The sequence below is a fragment of the Manacus vitellinus genome, unplaced genomic scaffold (assembly GCF_001715985.3).
Source record: "Manacus vitellinus isolate BGI_N305 unplaced genomic scaffold, ASM171598v3 scaffold_8_pilon, whole genome shotgun sequence".
Classification (NCBI taxonomy): domain Eukaryota; kingdom Metazoa; phylum Chordata; class Aves; order Passeriformes; family Pipridae; genus Manacus; species Manacus vitellinus.
The window spans coordinates 24,603,816-24,623,811 of NW_021940864.1; the positions used below are offsets into that span (position 1 = coordinate 24,603,816).

Here is a 19,996-nt window from a genome sequence, read left to right on the forward strand (position 1 = left end):
CCATTAAACAATACTGTTCCCTCAGTTAAATTGATTCCCCTGTTTATGTGCCTTCTCTCTAAATGAGAGAGGGTCACTGGAAGAATAATCTACTCAAAAAATAGCTGCAACAGAAATTTATTTTGGTTTTTGCCAGCTCATTTCACAAGTGTCACTGAGAATTCAAACATGCAAACAGCTGTACCAGCACGATGGAGGGAGAACTGCAGAGGAAAGGAGAGCCATGGCTAAGTAGCTGACTGGCTGTAACTTCAGGGGGAACCAGTTTCTTTTTCGGGGTGATCTTCAGGCAAAAATACCTCAGATAATCTGTATATGCTATAAGCATGGCAGGAAGTAGCTTAAATGGGTTATAACTGCACAAATGGTTTATGAAGCTCTTTTTGATGGGGAAATTGCAGAACACAGTAGGTCCCTTCTCACCTCCTCAGATGTTGCCTTGGGCCATCCTAGACATATTCTGCAAGTTAGCAGAACCCTCGTGACCAGGTTAGTATACATTAGTGAGAAAGAAGTCCATGGGAGTAAAACTCAGCTTGCAAACCTTCCATGGAGTCAACAGGAGGACACAAAATACAGCAGACAGAAGCCTTCAGTGAGATTGATACAATCAATTATAACGTCAGAGCAAACAGACATTGCTCCAACAACATCCCTGCTAGCAACTCCAGATGCAAACTATCATGTAATAGGATGATGGTGAACAAGGTAGGAGCTGTTGACAATATCTGATCAACTTGACTCCCTGCTTGCTGTGCTTTTGAGGAATGGAATCTTTCTTAGTCTTCCTAATTGCTCTGTTCTTTATATTCCTGAAGTGATGGGCAGATGATTGAAAGGGCAGACAATTGCCCTTTAATTGTGGCACAGAGAGTTTAAGAGTAGAATCACTTATATATGTTATTTCCTTGAGATATTAACAAGAAAAAACAAGTGACATTAGGAAAGAAAACCTCTTCCTAGATTAAAAATACTGTTTGCTTTTCACGTTAAAGAGTGGATTCATTTTAGTTCCTTTCACTGATGTGAAGATAATGGTAGATTTTGTTATAGTAGATTTGCTCTTTTCCCTCTTCCTGGACTAATGCCAGATTTGCCCTAACATTCACTGCTTCACTGGAACATTTCCTGGAACATTTATTCACTCTGTACTCCAAATATACCTCAAGGATTCAGAATCCTGATACAGAAAACGTGGGTACTAAACACATCCAAGAAAAGCTTGAAGAAGATTATCTGTCTACATATCCAACAGCAATTTTTTAACATTTTGTGAAATCAATGATTTGAAACAAAATGTTCTTAGTTCAATGTAGTCTCTTCCACAATGAATAACTATAAAAGCAGATGTTTAGGGTTTTTTGAAAAGTCAGATTCTACAACCACAGCTCTATTCTAGCTATATGGTATGGACTCCAATACCTTCTTCGAAAACTTCTTTGTCAAACTGTATCTCTTGCTTGCAGTTTTGTAATTTGTGTGGTATTACAAGTCTGCTGAGATGTCTGCATTTCAGTGGTGTTGAAACCCACTTGAGAACAATAACATTTTTGAATGGAGAATGTTAGGCTTAGCTTGGCATCCTCTGATAGATCAGAAAATAAAAATATAATGCTTGGTTTCTTTCTAAGTTGCTACATCCAGGCAGAAGAATCCCTTATCTGTTAAAACAACTTGTTATTCCTTCAAGTCTGTCTTTTAAATAATCTTGCCTTATAATGTGTGCAAAACCTTTTCAGAAGACTTAGACATCTGGTAAACTAACACAAATTCAAATGTTTATCATACTGACAAAAATTTAAGTTTTTTTTTCTTTGTGCTGCCTTGTCTGTCTTCATATGTTCTTCTTAAATTTAGACTGCATCATAGAAAAGAGTTTGCTATGCTTCTGAAAGCTAATGCTAGAGGAGTTCTGGGATGTGATCTCTCTAACTAGGATTTCTGGGAATTCCTGAAAATGTACTTCACTTATTCCAGAAATTCAAAAAGGATACAGAACAAGCACAGAATCAGTTTTACCAGTCTTACTCTGTTACTGCTAGATTTAGAAATCACTAGTTTTAATTCTGCTTCATTGCTCACAGGAAAACAATAGCTAGATTTGAAGAACTAATAGGGTTAGAAGTTGATGTATAATTTAAAACCAATCATCTCCTGCTTTTATATGCATACCTAATTTGATTTTAACTGCAGTTGTTGCCACAGGTGATGATTAAGACATAGCTGGAATTGAATCCAGAATAAGAAGAAAACCATGTCACTTTACTATTCAACATAATATTAATGCAAAATGCTACACAGAGAAGTTATTTTAAACTACTGTGGGCTTCATATTTTAGACCACTATGAGGCTTTTATAATGTTCCTGCTTAAAGTCTAGCTTTTAGAAGAAAAAAATGAACTCAGTACCAGGTTTGCTTTTATTTTATTCAGTATTATAAATGTCAAATATCTGGAAGACAAAAGTAGGTTGTGTCACATTACTGACAAACTCATGAGCATAATTAAAGAAACCTAAATAAATGATGGAAGCATAAAGGTGTTAAAATATGACTTTTTAAATAGTCACTGTAATAATATATCACAGTATGTAGCATATCATTTGTGCTATAAACACCTAGCTAAATAACATTGTTTGGTCTTAGTAAAATGGTTAGCAGGTTTGTCCCAGCTAAATACTTTAGAAGTTAGCCTGCAATCAAAGGTTGGATTTTTCTTTTATTTTAATTGCTGAACGTGACATATAAACACAGCTTTAACAAACGTTCGCACATGTCACCATGTTATGATTCCTGAATTATTTATCTGTTCTGGTCTTTGATTTTTAGGGTATATTACAGATAAAATTGTAGGCACTTCCATCAACTCTGCCTCCGTGCAATCCTAAACATCCACCGGTCAGATTATGTGACCAATACATCTGTTCTAGAGCAAGCAGCAATCACAAGTATTGAGGCCATGTCACTGAGAACACAGCTGCGCTGGGCAGGACATGTCTCAAGGATAAAAGATCACTGCCTCCCTAAGATCTCGCTTTATGGTGAACTTGCCACCGGCTGCGGCACAAGAGGAGCCCCGAAGAGAAGATGCAAGGACTCCCTGAAACAACATCTCAGCCTTGGCCATATTGATCAACATAACTGGTCTACTCTGGCCTCCAATCGGGAAGTCTGGAGACACACCATCTATAACGCTGCTGATGCCTTTGAGAAAGCACGCGGGACCACTCCTGAGGAGAAAAGACAATGCAGAAAGATTTGTGCCCTGCAGAATTTACCACCTAAGGAGTCTTTCTGCTGTGCCTTTTGCAACTGGACATGCCTGTCTTGTATTGGCCTTTTCAGCCACCAGTGTGCTTGTAACAAACGTGAGTAGAGCCCTTCCCAAATCTTTGTTCGTGAAGCCTGGCCATGATGATGATGATTATTTTTAAAAAGTTTAATTATCTCATTAACTGGATCATCAATGTGTGTTTCTCATCCAGTCAAAAGAGAGGGGTGGCTTTTAAGATACAGAGGCAAACATAGTGTGCTCTAGCCTGACAGTGTGCTGTGCCATTGTGAGCAGTGTATTCTATTAACAGAGCACAGAATTCTCAACCTCAGCTTTTGAAGGCTTTATTAGATGGATCTCTCAAGACCTGTATCCTCCAAACATCACAGACAAATACATTTCAAAAATGTCAAGCTCTATTTTAAACTGATGAGAATATTTCCTTCTGCAACTGTCACTACTCCAAAGACACTTCCAGAAGATCACTGCTCTGATTTTTGCTCTAATAGACATCAATGTTAATTGATGATAAAATGTCATCCTTGTTAATTTTCACTTTGCTAGGTTACAGAAAATATACTTTAATCTCTGCACAATGGTTTTAGTCTCTATGTGATATGTTTTTCCCGCCCTTTTTCCATATTCAACTAATCTTTCTCAAAAGTGGTTCATATCAACCATACAGTGCCTTCCAATACAACAAGAGGTTTCACTAGTGTCACATTCAGAGAAGTTAATTCTTTGTTACCTGCAGAACAGATATTTCAACTAACACATGTACCTAGGGTAAGTATTGCTGCATGATTGTCCTATTCCTATGCTCTGCCACAAGTATTTACTACCGGTCATTGACAAAGAGGGGAGAGTGGGTTAGGCAGACCTTTGGCCTGGCCTACCTCTTATTTTCTTAGGAAGTTTATCCAGATTTTTCTCTTCTGCCTATTTCTGTAAGAAGAATTTTCAGTGTGTAAAAGAAACTTTTACTACTTCCTGTGTAATTGAACTTCTGTCCCATTCAGACACTTCACCCTGATTTTATTACTACAGTAAAATCCTCCAGTTCTATCTGTGGGAAATACTAATCACATTTTGTTTTACAGGATCTCCTTACTTTATGTCATCAGTAAATTTCTCCAGATTACTTTCTGTGACAAGGTGATCAATGTAAACAGTATCTCCTCCAAGGCTGAACTTCAGAATTTTCACTAATAACTTTTCTATAGCCATATTGCTTTTCCATAGCCATATTGCTTTTCCTTTAAATCTTGCATGTAGAAAATCAATAGAACTGTCTGATATTTATTCTGATATGTCAGACCTTTCCCCTTGGTATACTGTTACAATTCAACATGAATTGCATTTTTTTCCCATGTCCAGGTCTTTTTCTATTCTTTTTTTTTTTCAAGTTTATTTTACTGTTGTGTATATTATCAAGGCTGCACAGCAGAGCCTTGGCTATTTTTTTCTTCTTGTTAAATATAGATGTAAGAATTGCTATGTGTATTATTGCTATTTTTAACAGACTTTTAAGCAAAACCCTCATACTGAAGTCTTGTAGAAAGGCAGCATCAATGTTACTCCAGGGCACCACCCTGTCAAACAGAATATAAAAACAAGACTGCTGCCATCCTTCAGCCATATTTCTGAAACATCAAATATAACCACTGCAGTAAAAGGCTCATAAAATTATTGGATAACAGGCAGGAAATGGATGTAAGAGTGCTATTTCTGCAGTCTGCTTTAGGGGAAAGAAAAAACAGTAACACTTTGGGAAAACATGATCAGAGAGAAGACCAATGGAAAGTATTAAGATGGGCCAATGTGATTCCTTAAGATAGGACAGGATGGCCAAAAGTGACAGGATGGAAGCCCTGCTGATACTGTAAGGAATAATGTGTATAACCTGGCTAAGACAGTCACCATTGTGACTTGGAAAGGTACCTTAGAGTAGTTCAACATACTGTTTCTCCTGTTTTATTACATATAGGATACTTGAATCAAACCCAGACAGAGCCTTTGAGAGATTCCTGTAAGGAAATATATCTTTTCAGAGTAAGCCTCCCAGCAACTAAAAGCGAGATATCTGTTTCCTATAATTTAAGACAGAAGCCATTATTTAAATTCTTAAGACACTATATCAGCTGTATTTGATCTTATCTAATTGGGGAAAAAAATTCACAACAGCACAATCTCTTGGAAAAAATCCCAATACTTACCTCCAGTGACAATGACTTTTGCCTTTCCACAGTATGTGAAGGCATTGACTCCTCTAGGGACAGAAAATTCCCTTACAGGTCTGCAATCATTAATAAAACAGTTAATCGTGTAAAAACATAAGGAAAATACAGTCTACAATTATCCCATCTTACTTTTCTAGTTTAGAATAGCTGTGTACATAATGTATACAATCTCCTGTTAAAAGAAAATTGATTTATAACAGAGTGATTGATGAAAGAGGAACACAGTGCACTTTCTATTAAGGAGGTAAATATCCAGTTTGTACACCTGAATTCTTTAACAGGCAAACTCGAAGCAGACTCCTGAAATGGTAGCTGCTGCCAAAGTAAGCCTGTGCACGTGTCTGAGTGCCTAAAGCATTTCATCACTGAGGAAAAGTACCAAAGCAACTGCATTTGCCTCTTTCAGACGTGGAGGTGTATTGCAGTCTAGATGTTACATTAAGTGTGTGCAGTTACTTTTCTGTTGCTTCTGCACAATGCATAGTCTTTATATTATCTATTTTGTGTTGTGTAACAGGATGAAGAGACCACAAGTGTCCGAAACTCCATTGAATTATTCTGTTACGTTCACTGCTAAAGCGCAAGAATGCAAACAGCCAACACAGACTGAGACTGACTCAGTGACCCTTCTAAATCCACCCTTTGAAAAACTTGTTTGTCTCTCCAGGTTTCATACGTTGCTAATAATGAGTGAATATTTTATTGATTTTTGGAATCAGTAATAGCATAGTTAACACCTGTCACTCCCAGGAAACAATGACTGCCTGTGTAAATAAGTTATACAGAACTAAATGAGAAAACATTCAAATTTTTTCTTTGAAATCCAAACAAGTATTAGTTCCTTTATTCTGGGCTAAACAGTAACCATTAATATTGAAAACCGTAAATTGGAGTGACAGTACATTTGAAGAAAGACTCTGGAAACCTTGAGGATTAATGAAAGAGCTTGTTCTTTCTAGGCAGGTGTAAATAAAAGGCCGTCTGCTCACTATTACTTAGAGGGACCAAAGCTTTTTTACCAGAGCTCTAACAGAAGAGTCTCAAGAGTATTGAGACTATTCATTAAAGAGCTAATAAACAACTATATAGAAAAAGAAAAGGTGACAAAACCTCAGAAGAACTGTTAATCATACATTTAAATCAATGAATTCCTATTTTATACCAGAATCCCTTACTCCCACTGATCTGGCACTGTGAAGTTCTGCCCAAGCCATGGCCTTGCAACAGAAGCACTCTGTGATCATATCCATGCCTCCCTTTTTAGATACTTAACAAGAAAAGATTATAACTGTTCATCAGCCAGTATCGACAAAGAAACTTAAGTCACATAAGTCACGTAGGAGACAAGATATACTACTTCCCTCTTCAAGCACAACAACAATTCCTTGATGCAAAGTTAATTGGGGAAATTTCTTTTGTTAGAATCAGTAAATCATGTTTCAACTATCATTTCTTATGGAATGGACATTTCAAAGTGATTTGATCCATAGCTATTTTTAGGGCTATTAATTTCATTTTAGCAGTTGTGTAATTTTTCAGTTGTCTCAATATAATTTCATTTAGCTGCTGCGTGAAACTGCTTACAGATATACATTTATTGCAATAGCAGACACAATTATAGCCAGTGTGAAATGAAAAAGACCTACCAAGATATTTGTAGTTAAAAGTTCTGTATTACAAACAGTGTATGGTGGTGTATATACTCTTTTGACCATAGTTTTGGCTCTGCAGACTTAGTTTTCTTTCTCCTCTAATCAATTCTATTTTTCCAAAGCTCCCAATAAAATCAAAGGGGATTTCTTAGCTTTTCAGCTAACATAGTATGTGACCTTGGACAAGTTATAAGTGTTTCATATTTCACTTTCCTCATTCCTCAACAGACATGAAATACTCATAAAACCTAAAGTTACTGGATTGATTCAAGAATTTCTACATGAATATTTATGGCCTGAGTAATACAAGAGATAAAATAGATTATCTTAGTTGTTGCTACTAGCCTTAAAAATCTTTTAATCTCTGGATATACCTCACAGAGGAATTTTGAACCTGATCTAATATTTACAATGCTTTTAGATATTTGAATGAAAAGTTCTATATGTATGTTATTTTTAGGTCCTTTTTACATCAAATCACATTTTTATTATTTAATTGGACTATAAACTTTTCCAAATTCACAGACTAAAAAGGCTTGGAATCACCTATAGCACTTATGGGCCATATGCATGGACTTGGCACAAATAAGGAGGCCATAAACTCTTTCCTGATGCAGAGTAAAACCATTTCACAGTCCTCAGAACAAATTGTGTTCCTGGTTTAATCGTGAGTAACTCAAACTGGTGCAACTGAAACTGTAAATGAAACTTAAGTTGAATATATTTCTGTCTGGATATAAATTATAAATGAATGGATACATGATATACATGCAGCAAAACAATTTTCTAAGTAATATTTGCCTGCTGAGGAGAAGTTGAAGCAGACAACACTGTCAACATAACATTTTTAAGGGCTGTGAGTAATGTACATATATCCTCTCCTATATCAAAAGCTAACAAAAATATTCAAGCATTTAAATAATTGTATTTTTGTTTTTATTAATAAAGCTTACAGAAAAGGCAGCTTAAATACAACAGGATGGCATCTTTCAGGGAACTTATCTCTTGCAGAGTTATAAAGAAAGTTTTTCTAGAAGATGTCATATACTTACAAGTTGTCCTCTAGTCGCTTTATGTCATCCAAAACAAATGAACGAAGGCTGTCTGAGGAGCAGGATCCAAAACATTTTAGTGCAGAAATATACTTAACTCTTCCAACCCAGTCATCATGTAGCTTGCGTTTAAGACTAGGGATATAAATGGAAATGTTATTAGGCTATAGTAGCACCTACTGTAATATACTCATAGGTGGACAGGAATTTTTGGAGTGAGATTATATACACAAACAGTGCTAACATTTAATATCCAGGGCAGATACCGAACCACTCTTCCAGCTTAAAAGAAGCAGAGCACTTCTCCAGTCACAATTACGCTTCCACCTCATCAGGCACAATAAAGCTGTTCCTTTGTCAACTGGATAACAGCAATTGTAAATTCTCCCCTGGAATTTTATTCTGCATCCTCCCTGTTGTAAGATCTTTTGTAAAACCTTCCACTGAAAATGATGGCATTTCCTTCACATAAAACCAAGTGAATCATACTTACTGCAGTTTGAAAAATTATTTTCTTTAGTTGGATAGGATTAATATATAAACAGAAATTAATCCTCCATTTAGGCTAGACAAAACCCAAATTAAAAAAAAAATAATGCAAGACTGATAGTATTTTATCATAAGCAACTTACATGTTAAAATTTTCGGAGTCCAAGATCCGGAATTGTGATTCTTTTTCGTCTTTATATTGTTTCATTATAAAGTCATCACTGGTCATAGTAAGCAGGTAAACATAACCCTTATCATCTCCCATTAAGATAGTGTCCTTAGGCAGGTGATCTGACGTAGTCACCGTGCAAACACAGAGCAGACAGTTTTTCATTGGTTTGATGACATAGCCATTATTCTGTGGAATATAAGAGATAGTTTATTAGGTATTGCACCAGGGTCCTTAAATTGACTGAATCTATCATGCTTATCCAGTTACATCAGAGTTCAAATCTTGACTTTGTTTTTTCAAGCTCCCCCTATGATAGCTGTTTCCTGGTATCAGAAACTCATGGAAGATCATCCCTAATTGGAGTTAATAGCAAACTGTAAGGGTTTCAGCAAGGCTTTGTTTCACAGGTAGCTTTTTCCATTTCAGTGAATAAACAGTAATTACAAATTTTAGGAAGGATCTCCCCCATGCTAAGTGGGATGGTATATTTGCTAAGACTATATATAGTTTCCTGTTCAAAATGAGATGCTGTCTACAAGAAAATTGGAAATAGCCAAATTCACACAGGGAGAAATTATATCAGAATCCTAATTATCAACACAGCCTAGGAGTGTCAAGCGGGCAGGTGTTTCAATTTTTGAAGCACAGAGATAGTAGGAATGAATACAGTTGCAAGTCACTGTGGTATTTTGCCAGACTGAGAAGGCACAGGAATAGGATTTTGGGTCATCTGCATCATACTGTTTATTGGTTCTACTTTCTGACTCCATCTGTTATTTGATTAAATCAGCCTTGACAGCCTAACCTGGGAACTGTTCCCATGCCATAGGAATTAACTGCTTCAGTGCTGTCTATGTAGCACAGAAACATTAAAGAGACATAACACAGACACAGAACTGTCTATATATTATTTCTGTGGTCTTGAAAAAGAGATGTTCCTATTCAGCAACAGGTCATTTGCAGCTCTCACTGATGTAATGACTGGAGGGAATCTGGAGAATAAATTTCTGAGCCTTCCTCCCAGAAGTCCAATTGGATTGACAAAAGGACTTACATTGACCTGTCTGAGTTTGGGAAGCAATCTTTCAACACTGAGAACAAAAAAAAAAAAAAAAAAAGTCCTAAGACTTGATTTTATCCTAAAAATATTTACTTTGTTTGTCCTCATCATCTCAGCCAACTCAGAATTTCTGAGAAAAGCCACAGGAACAGACAGAAAATGCGAAAATGCTAAGGTATAGGTCAACAAAAATTGTATTTTGTAATAAGGCATTCAAGAAAACTTTAACAGTTTGGACATACACTAGCAATATCAAAATGGTTTTGTTCTTAGAAAATCCTGAACAAACACGGGACATGAAGAAATATTTTCTTTCAGTCAGTAAGTTACCTCCTTGGAAAACCTGTCCCTTGATTCTTAATAGATTCCGACATATATCTATATACCAATGCACACATATTAGATATACAGGTGCACACATATGCATTAGATACACATGGAAAATAAATTCTTTGGGGGGTTGTTTGCAACATAGTACAAATTTTTTCTTTTTCTTCCAAACTTTTAAGACACTTAAATAATCCCATTTGGTGTGGAAAGGTATTCCTTCTTTAGTATAAATTCCACTGTTTCACTGAGTTCCTACAAAGTTAAAAGCTTTCATCCTGTTAGACCAAAGGAATGTAAATATATATCAAAAACAAAGACTGATCAATTTTCAGGCTTCATGGTAGCATTTGTCTCATCTGACATAATACCTTCTCTTCTGATTTATAGTCCCAGATAATAACTGTACTTTCAGTTACAGCCACGACATATTTCAGCTGAGGTAGGAAATCACATCCAGTGATCCAGCCGGCATCCTGATGAAAATAAAGAGAACCTACAGAAGGATTTTCTCTGTAAATTTATAAATTTTCTATCATAAAAGTACATATTTTAAACCATTTTTCCATATACCCTGCACTAGCATCTGCTAGGTCTAGCCCCACTGAGAGTTCTAATTCTACATGAAGAACTCTAGTTCTAGCTCATAGATATAGTTACAGAGGCAACAGGCTCAACCTCAGTTATCAGTGGCTTACCTCAGAGGCACAGATGTTGCACATGAGAGGATACAACACATATTGTTAGTTGAACTGTAATGACACTCTAAAAAAGCACTTGGAGCAGAAGAAACTTAAGCTAAAACATCCATAGTAAAGCAGATTAAATTTTTACCCAGATACAATTTCGTTTGGAAAAAAAAGAAAATTAAAGGCAGTCAAAATTACATCTATGATAGCGAAACTCCTACTGAAATGAATGTTTATGAAAATAAGTGATTGGTATTAAATAACTTTAATTCTCCCAACAGGTAGATCAAATATTTACAAATATATACACCTGCTCATATAAAGCTATTTTTCAAGTGTACCTCAAATTACACAGGTACAAATGTAAAACAATTTCTTTTGCAAAGTATAAGATTATACTCAAATTCACTACTACACTACCTAGAATTTTGGTGGGGGTTTTTTGTTGAAATATTAATAGCTGTTTGACTTTCCCTCCCCCCAAAAAATGTAATGTACCTTTCTAAATGACAGTGGGATTGAAACGGAATATGCTCCATTTGCTATATGACACAATTATCTATTACTTTAAAGTAATTCAGAACATCTATAAAATAACACTGGCTGAAATATCTTTCTTCTCTAGATTAAAATGACAAAGAAACTTGCAGTTATTGCAGTTCTTCAAGTGATATACCTATCTGTAAACTCTAAAAAGCTTTGTTCCTGTGGAAGTACTTGATAAACAGCTAAAACAGAAACCTGTGTTGCCAAAGATACAGTTTACACCCACAAAGTAAGTTCGGAATCAAAAGGACTGCAGGCAGCTGCTGATGCTTCTACTTTTATTTCCATTCCTGCACACAATATTGATTTTGCTGTTAGTGTAAAGGGTTTAAAATCCTGACAGAGGATGTCAGCACCCTGTTGCAGTAGAAAGCTTCTTTCCTTCCTAATGGTCTGTGGGCAAGATAATACATATATAAGGATTTCTTGTGCTGTTTTCTATAATAAACGTGTAAAATGTCAGTCCTGCAGAGGCCTTATGGATTGGTTGGTAATTCTTAAGAAGAGTTTGTAAACTGTAACTTTTTGGGGTCCTTACAATATATCAGATAACAATGACTAACTGGTATGATGAAGCTGATTTTAATTAAGCCACTAATTAAGCCACTATTTTGTTGTGTTAATGTGTGGTGATGCAGTCAAATTAACGGGTTTCAGCTTTAGCTTATAAGAATTTCTTTTCTTAGTGCTGCCATACTTGACAGACAAACAAGGCAGCTGCACCAGATCAAGACCAACCTTTTCATTTTTTTCCTATTCCATCCTGTTACTCAAGGGCTCTATCTTCACTTCCTCATTTCCAATAGTTTCTGTTTCACTTTGGCTCATCATATTTTATGATTTTCTATGTCATATTTAAAAGACATTTCATTTCCATTCTTTGAGAGAAGTGATTTGTTCACAGTATTCCCATCATCATTCACTGATGATTCTATGGTGACTGTTATTTTTAGGTGTCAGATGGATGACTGTTAGTCCATGCACTCTTGTGGGTTTTTTCCAGTGGTCATATTTTAAACCAGAAAGTTATATGGTGCTAAGTCAAATACTGTATAGAGTTTTAAGTGTATTATATTTATGCCTCCAGTCATTTCACTCAGTCACATAATCTCATCAAGAAACAAAATCAGGTTTTCTTGAGGTGACCTGTTCTCCATAACATCCCTGTAACAAAACAGTAACTGATCTGTACCCATAGTTCATGTCCCATTTATACCATCATGATGCTAGGAAAGTTCTGATGGCTGCAGTCCACTGGATTTTATTTCTAGCCCTAATATGCTCTACAGTCTTTCTGGCTCAATACCCTAAGGGCAAGACCTCTGTCACTCTGCTTGAATAAATCTCTATTCTGAAACAATTTAAGAAAGAGAACACTGAATAGAAGAAAGCATAGGAACATAAGGATTGCTGCAATCTGTTAGCCACCCTCTACATACATCACTGGTTATCAATGGATGGAAGGTTTGGAGTCTGATAACTTATCTCTGAATAAGTCCTGAATTCAGTACCTTACTTCATTTGCATGAAGATGCACACAAATAAATTGCTTCATCAATAAGCTATTGATGCCAGTACTGATGATGTTAAAACAACTGAAAATGGCATAATAATTGTAGTGAGAAAAGAATGGACTGGTTTTTCTGCATATGAGAAAAAGAGAAATGTAAACCCTGCAAGGAAAAATCTAGCACAGTTCACAGTATCTTTAGTAAGTAAATGGTGGGGGATGATTTACACTCACATATGATATTGTCCTTTGATTTTTAATAAGTATTTAGATAAAAGATATTGAGATGCAAAGCTTCAGTTTTAATAAGCATGCTTTACATTAGAAAAGCTGTGACCAAATTCTAGAGATAAATCTCTCAAAGAATCCCCAAGGTAATAAATTTAATAGCATCATACATTTCAACTGTCTAGAAAGTGGAATTTATTATCTCAAAGAAATCCAGAATTTTATTTCATTTAAAGATATAGAATTTCAATTTAAAGAATAACATAGTTGTCATGAATATTATGTTCTGCAAGCATCACAATCTTTTAATAACCACCAAAAAGTACAGGAACCTCAAGTCCAAGAGAAGCCTTTTCAATTCTGTTTTCATGCAGTAGTTAGAGGAAAGATGAGAAGAAATTAAATTGAACAAGGGCACCGTTCAATGGAAGGGATCATTCAATGGAAGCCCTTAAATAAGAATATTGGATAAAAATGCCTATTCCCTAAGATAAGGCAGAGCATGAAGCAGAAGAGGGTAATTTTTAACTAGACCACCTGAAAATTTCATAGCTCATAGTAGTAGGGCCTCTGGTCTGGAGTACTTCTATTGCATTTAAAAACTTCCACTATATAATAAGAGATAGTCAACAAAATGCACTGTTCCTGGCACAAGATACTTACACAAACTTTTAGGACATGTTGCTTTGCTAAGACTAATGTCTTTTGTCTACAGGTCATCTGAAGGAAGCTCATTACCTAAAATCTGCAGTGATACTTCCAGGGTAAAAATGAAGTTTTAATGTATTTACTGTGTAACCAATCATCTACCTAGAAAGATGTAGAACTGTTTTTCGTTAACAAACTCATTATGTTACTTATTTAAATTTTACAGTGACAATAGAAGTGTTGGATTTTACAAGAAAATATTCTGGCAAGGTAATGGGTAAAGGACAGTTCAATAGAAAAAGCAGCATTTATCTGAGGTGTAATTTATCAGAGAAAAGAAATCAAGTTATTCAATTGTTTCTACAACTGAAAGCAATACATTGAACCTATTTGACCCATGGCAAATCATGCAGGAGTCTCAAAGTTAGAAATGGCATTAGAATAATGCTCAGTTTCTAATTATTTCAATTTAGTACCTGCTGATTTTTAATTGAAATTATTTAACAGGAAGAAGAAAAAAAGAACTTACTTCAATATTGATTGTTGCCTGAACCTTCCTCTGAAAAAAACAAAAAGATATTGTCACAATAACAAGTTAGCAAATAAATTAAAAGTCTAAACAAAGTTAGCTCTCCTCTTCACAGGTGGATCAGAACAATAGAAAGAGTACATAGTTAAGATCTGAGAAAGATCTTTAACCTACCTGCTATCTGTTCCCCTATATATAGTGAGGAACTTAAAACTTCTTTTTCTTTCACAGTTATTTCACAGTTTCTTTGTTGGTTTGGGTTTTTTTTAAATTGAGATGTTGGAGTAAGAAAAATTAAAAAAAAAAAAGGTAAAGAAGTAAAAAATAGTGAAAAAATAAATAGTAAAAAAGTGAAAAATACCCATTTTTACAAGGGAGTATAGATCCGCTGGTCTTCTGATGGAGTTGTGCTTTTAATGCTTGTTGACAGCTAGAACAGCTTCAGCTCCTGTAATAAGCAGGATGTGTCTTACAGAAACCCATGCTTTATGTCAACCCACATGCCAGCAAAATACCAGGCAGAGGTAGCACTTCAGGCTGCAAACACGACTACCCATATGGGCATCTTTCACCAAATGTAACTATTGGTGGACAGTGTAGCATGTGGCTCAAAACTGGAAGAGTTTAAAGTCATAAGGTGGTCAGCATACCTGTCACCATCATCCAGTAGAGACAGGGTTACCTTCCAACTCCTTTAGCAAAACTAGTACTCAGTTTTCAAAAGCAGTTTCAACCTTTTCCCTTCTGAAACATCCGCAGCTGCTTTTTCACCTCCTCTTGCCCCTGCCCCTCATCAGTAACTATTCAGTGACACCTTGTTCCCACCCTCACCAATTCCACATTTCATAAATCAAGAAGCTAGGATCACAGTCTTTCTTCCCATAGAAGTGAGATGCCTGTGTCATCATGGACAGTGTTTGAGCAGAGTTTAAAAGTATTGTTAATCAAGAGATGGATATTCATGCACTGTTATCAGACTTGGCTTTATCTGCAAGTAACATGAACTAGAGTGTGTCCTTAAGGCTGCCTTTGCCTACAGGTCTTTTGTGCTGATCAAGGCAGTATCTGTGTCTGAGAACCTGAGGAAGGTGAGTGTCTTGTATTCTAGAGGAAGCAGGAAATGGCTGATGGTGTAGAGCTGTATACAGGTGTTGAAGCATATTAGGTCCACATTTGTTGCAGAAAGCAATGCTTAGCCCTCGAATAGAATCACGAAATCACAGAATCATTAAGGTTGGGGAAGATCTTTAAGATGATCAAGTCCAACTGTAAACATAACAGTGCCAAGTCCACCACTAAATCACGTCCTCAATTGCCACTTCTACACGTCTTATAAATACCTCCAGGGTTGGTGACTCTTCTACTTCCCTGGGCAGTTCCAGTGCTTGACAACCCTTTTGTTGAAGAAATTTTCCCTAATATCCAATTGAATCCTCTTCTGGCTCATCTTGAGGCTGTTTCCTCTTGTACTACTGCTTGTTACCTGGGAGAATAGACTGACCCGCACCTGGCTACAACATCTTTTCAGGTAGTTGTAGGGAGTGATAATGTCCCCCCTGAACCTCCTTTTCTCTGAGCTAAACAACCCCAGCTCCTTCAGCTGCTCCTCATAAGGCTTGTGCTCTAGTCCTTTCATCAGCTCCCTCGCCCTTCTCTGGACACTCTCCAGCCTGTCAATCTCCTTCTGGTAGTGAGGGGCCCAAAACTGAACACAATACTTGAGGTGTGGCCTTACCAGTACCGAGAACCTGCTGGTCTACAAATGAATATTTCTTTGCCTTCACTTCCATTTCCAACAGATGTGTAAGAGAACATGGGATTTCTTATTACAGCAACCAGGGTTAACAAAAGTCTCCAAGTCCTCTTTTAGACAATAATGAGATTCACTAGCAATTTATGTAATGGATGATGGAAGCCTGTCACTGGTGAAATAGGAGATGATTTTGAAAGCTATCCTGATGTACACAGGCTAAATTAAGCATTCTTAATGCCATCTAACATGACTGACACTAATCATTTGCTGATAAAAAAATATGATTAATTTTTATTTAACTGAAGTTTAATGGATAGACAGGCAGTGATATGGTTTGCAACCTCTTTACTTGTTCTTAATCTTATTTGTAAATAAGTTTTTTTTCCCAGAGTTTTTAACTATTCTCTGTTTCCACTCAGTATCAAATAAAAACTTTTCATCTAGATTTTTAACTGACTCCGAGGATATAACACAACCATTAAATAAATTCTTGTGAAGGAAATTGTATTTGCTTTCCAAAGAACAAAGTGTATAATACGGTGTTGATCTTCTGAGAAAACTTCTTTGCACTGAACATCTCTTTACACTGGGGTGAATGAACAGAATATATCCCTTTCTCTTCCTCCACGTTTCTTACTATTTAAATGCTCCAGCAGTGGCACAGTTAAAAATCTGTATTATATTGGATTCACTAATTGCATCTGACCAAATATTATTAATTCATGTACATGGAGCAGGCTGACTTGCATGAGATATATGTGCATCCAAGAACACCGTAAGTTAATAATCTTGCAAATGCAACAATTATACAAAAATAAGCCTCTTTGTCTATTTGTCTATGCACTACTCATCAAATCATATGTTGGTCCCTTCACCCAGATCTTGAGTCCTACCAAGCAGCATCTTCAGGGTAACCATCTTCATATTTTTTATCACTATGCTTTAAATCCTTGGTCTTTGAGAGAAGAATGAGTTGCCAACTCTGTATTTGCCTTTGTCATGTGAAGTCATTTTCCAGGAACAGGATTCAAATTACTGCAGTGCTAAAGAGACAGTTTCCTCTTGCTTCCTCAATATATATCAGAGCAATTCTAATGAAGTAAAAAATCATTTGCTCAGATCAACTGTGACCAGAGATCTTACAAAGAGTAAATGTCTGCTGTTGTAATGCCTTAGCCATTTTCAGACCATACAGTTTTATAAGTGGGATTTGAGGTCCCTATTCACTGTGTTAAGCAACTGTGTAAAATAATTTACATTGCAGTCACTGATGTCAGATGACATCAGTGCAGGGACTGATGTCAGATGACATCAGTCCAACCTATTAGGAGGCAGCAATTCAACTTGAAAATAGCGTGGGGAGCTAGCAGGTGGGGAAGAAAGCTACTTTTAATCTTATACTTTGTGAAATGATTTTTCATAGGTACGTAATAGGGATAATGCTCTGAAGGATAGAGAACTAGGCTTTCAAATAAATTATTTCAGCATTTACTAAAACTGCAGTACCACTTTGTTATTGAATCATGCACAGGAGTCCTTTCTTTGTTTACACTCTACTGTCATAAGCATTATGCACTAACTAGCTAAAACCCCTGGAAAGCATTAGTACTGCTTTAAAGCTGAAATAATTTTCCAAAAACTGGTTGCATTAAAATTGTGCAAGGATAAACCACCAATGAGCATAGATGTGTGATGTACCTCATAGCATCTACAAGTGCTAAATTACATCTAAATAGTAATATAATCATCTGGGAGATTAATTCACGAATTCTACTTTAACAGCATCTTGAGCGTGAATTTCTACTTAAAATGGTACAGTTTTCCTTACAGTTTACTGATTAGGGGACTAACTATGAATCAGCATCACTCAGACTGTCATCTCATGACTTTTAAGCTTTTAAATGTTGCAGTATTGGATAAATCTTATTTGCAAACTGATGAATGTTTATGCCCATTCTAGATAATTTCAGTAGCTGTAGAAAACAGTTAATTCCCTGATTTCCACTCTATATCTAAAAGTTAATTCCAAGAGCATATTTTGTTTCAAGGGAACCTTTCCTAAAAAGAAATGCAGATTATTTTCTATTAAATGAATTTCTGCGAAGAATGTCTTTTATTAACCATCTCTACCTTATATCAACTTATGTGGACTGTTCAGTAGGTTTATAATTGAAAAGAACAATGTATATTTCTTACTGTACTTGAAAATACAGAAAAACTTAACTTTGATAAGAAAGATATCTAGCTTTTTTAGAGGTTAATTTGCATGCTACATGACAGTCCTCTCAGTTCCCATATGTAATGCCTAATAAAATAATAAAACAGTTTGAATCAGAATTACCTGGTTGTTAAAAATAGTTATCACTCCTTTCTGGGAGGCTGTTATTGTGAAATCCAGATGGGATACCTTCACTATACCCTTAATCACATCTTTTCTCTTGACAACTGTCAATAACAAAATATTTCACTTAATCTTACAGACGTGGGGAAATCTAAAAAAATAGAACTATAATAGCAGGAACATTTTCTCTTCCTGAAATGAATTTTGATACCAAGTCCAAGGTCCAAGGCAGTGATGCATTATACCATAGATTATCCTATATTTGACTTAATTAAACATGGTGCATTTTTAAATATCATTAATGGATTATGGATGTGCTAGTTCTTCTTACATTATTTTAAAAAATACAGAAATACAGAGAGTAATTGCATAAATTACAGTCTGAGTCAGAAAAATTCAATATTTAGGAATATGAGAACTGGCAAAAGCAGCAGTGGAGTGTTCAGATGCAATGAGTTTCGTAAAAAACCATATATAAAACCATATAAAAAACCATATAAAAAACATGTAAGTAGAATCTTGAACAAGCAAAGACAGCCATGTGAACTTATCACAAGAAAGTGTGCAACACATTGCATTAAAAAGAAATAGGGCTTGATACAAGATGAAGTATGTCACCTGAATCAGTAATCTGCTTTTTTTCAGATACAAGGAAAACCATGCTTTCTTTTGACTGGGAAAGCCCATCACTTTCTTCTGTGAAACAGCCAAAAATCTAAACAAAAAAAAAAAAGAGCAAACCAAGTAATTTATTGCAAAATTATTTTGGGAAGATATGCTTATATGTATGAAGTCAAATAGTTATCTCACATTTTAATCTAACGTTCTTTGAGTAAGTTTCTTTGTGTTGTTTCCTTTAACCATTAGCTCTAAATATGGCTTTAGATTGCTGAAATCTGCTACTCAGGCACAATCTTTCTTCAATGTTTGTAAAGAAGCAAGAATACAAAGGGCTTCTAGGAATACAGCCCATCTATTTGACAAAGCTGTTAGTACAGCTTTGCCTTGTAATGATTGTTTGCAAATAATAATCTTCAATTTTCTTTTTACGGTTCTACCTACTTGTGCTTCCTCAGCTAGGCCCTCAACTAGACAAAAACACAAACAGCAAAAGGCAGACAAAACAGACTCCTCTGTATTTATAAACTGAGATATTCAAAGTAGCATAGTGGTTTAGCCTTCATAGAAGAAAAGCTTTTCCATAAAGTTATTTAAATTCTCATTTGCTGGAAAAAAACTCTGAATATAAAGTCCATTTTAAAAAATTCTTTTTTTGGCCATCTCCCTAAGTCTGACAATGTTTCATTTGTGCTGAACATGATGGAGATCCCTACACAGATATTCAGGTAGGAGCTCATTTCTGCTCCAGGCTGTGAAATTTTCAGCTGAAATGCTCTCCAAACCTCAAGCTCTGTACCCAAAAATAGTTTAGTAATTTCCTTAGGAAATTAGTTCAGCCCCACTCAGCTGTACAGACTTTGAACTCT

At 35.8% G+C, this 19,996-nt stretch overlaps 1 protein-coding gene across 1 annotated transcript in view; it reads right to left on the reverse strand.

Moving 5' to 3' along the window:
• Positions 1 to 19,996, reverse strand: part of WDR64 (WD repeat domain 64) — an 88,963-nt gene that overhangs the window by 40,365 nt on the left and 28,602 nt on the right. Inside the window, exons 5-11 of the mRNA XM_029965026.1 lie at positions 19,128 to 19,224; positions 18,510 to 18,613; positions 14,416 to 14,445; positions 10,637 to 10,741; positions 8,850 to 9,064; positions 8,218 to 8,352; positions 5,490 to 5,569 (exon numbers count right to left, since the gene is read on the reverse strand). Coding sequence (XP_029820886.1) covers positions 5,490 to 5,569; positions 8,218 to 8,352; positions 8,850 to 9,064; positions 10,637 to 10,741; positions 14,416 to 14,445; positions 18,510 to 18,613; positions 19,128 to 19,224 — 766 coding nt within the window. The remainder of the gene's footprint in view (positions 1 to 5,489; positions 5,570 to 8,217; positions 8,353 to 8,849; positions 9,065 to 10,636; positions 10,742 to 14,415; positions 14,446 to 18,509; positions 18,614 to 19,127; positions 19,225 to 19,996) is intronic.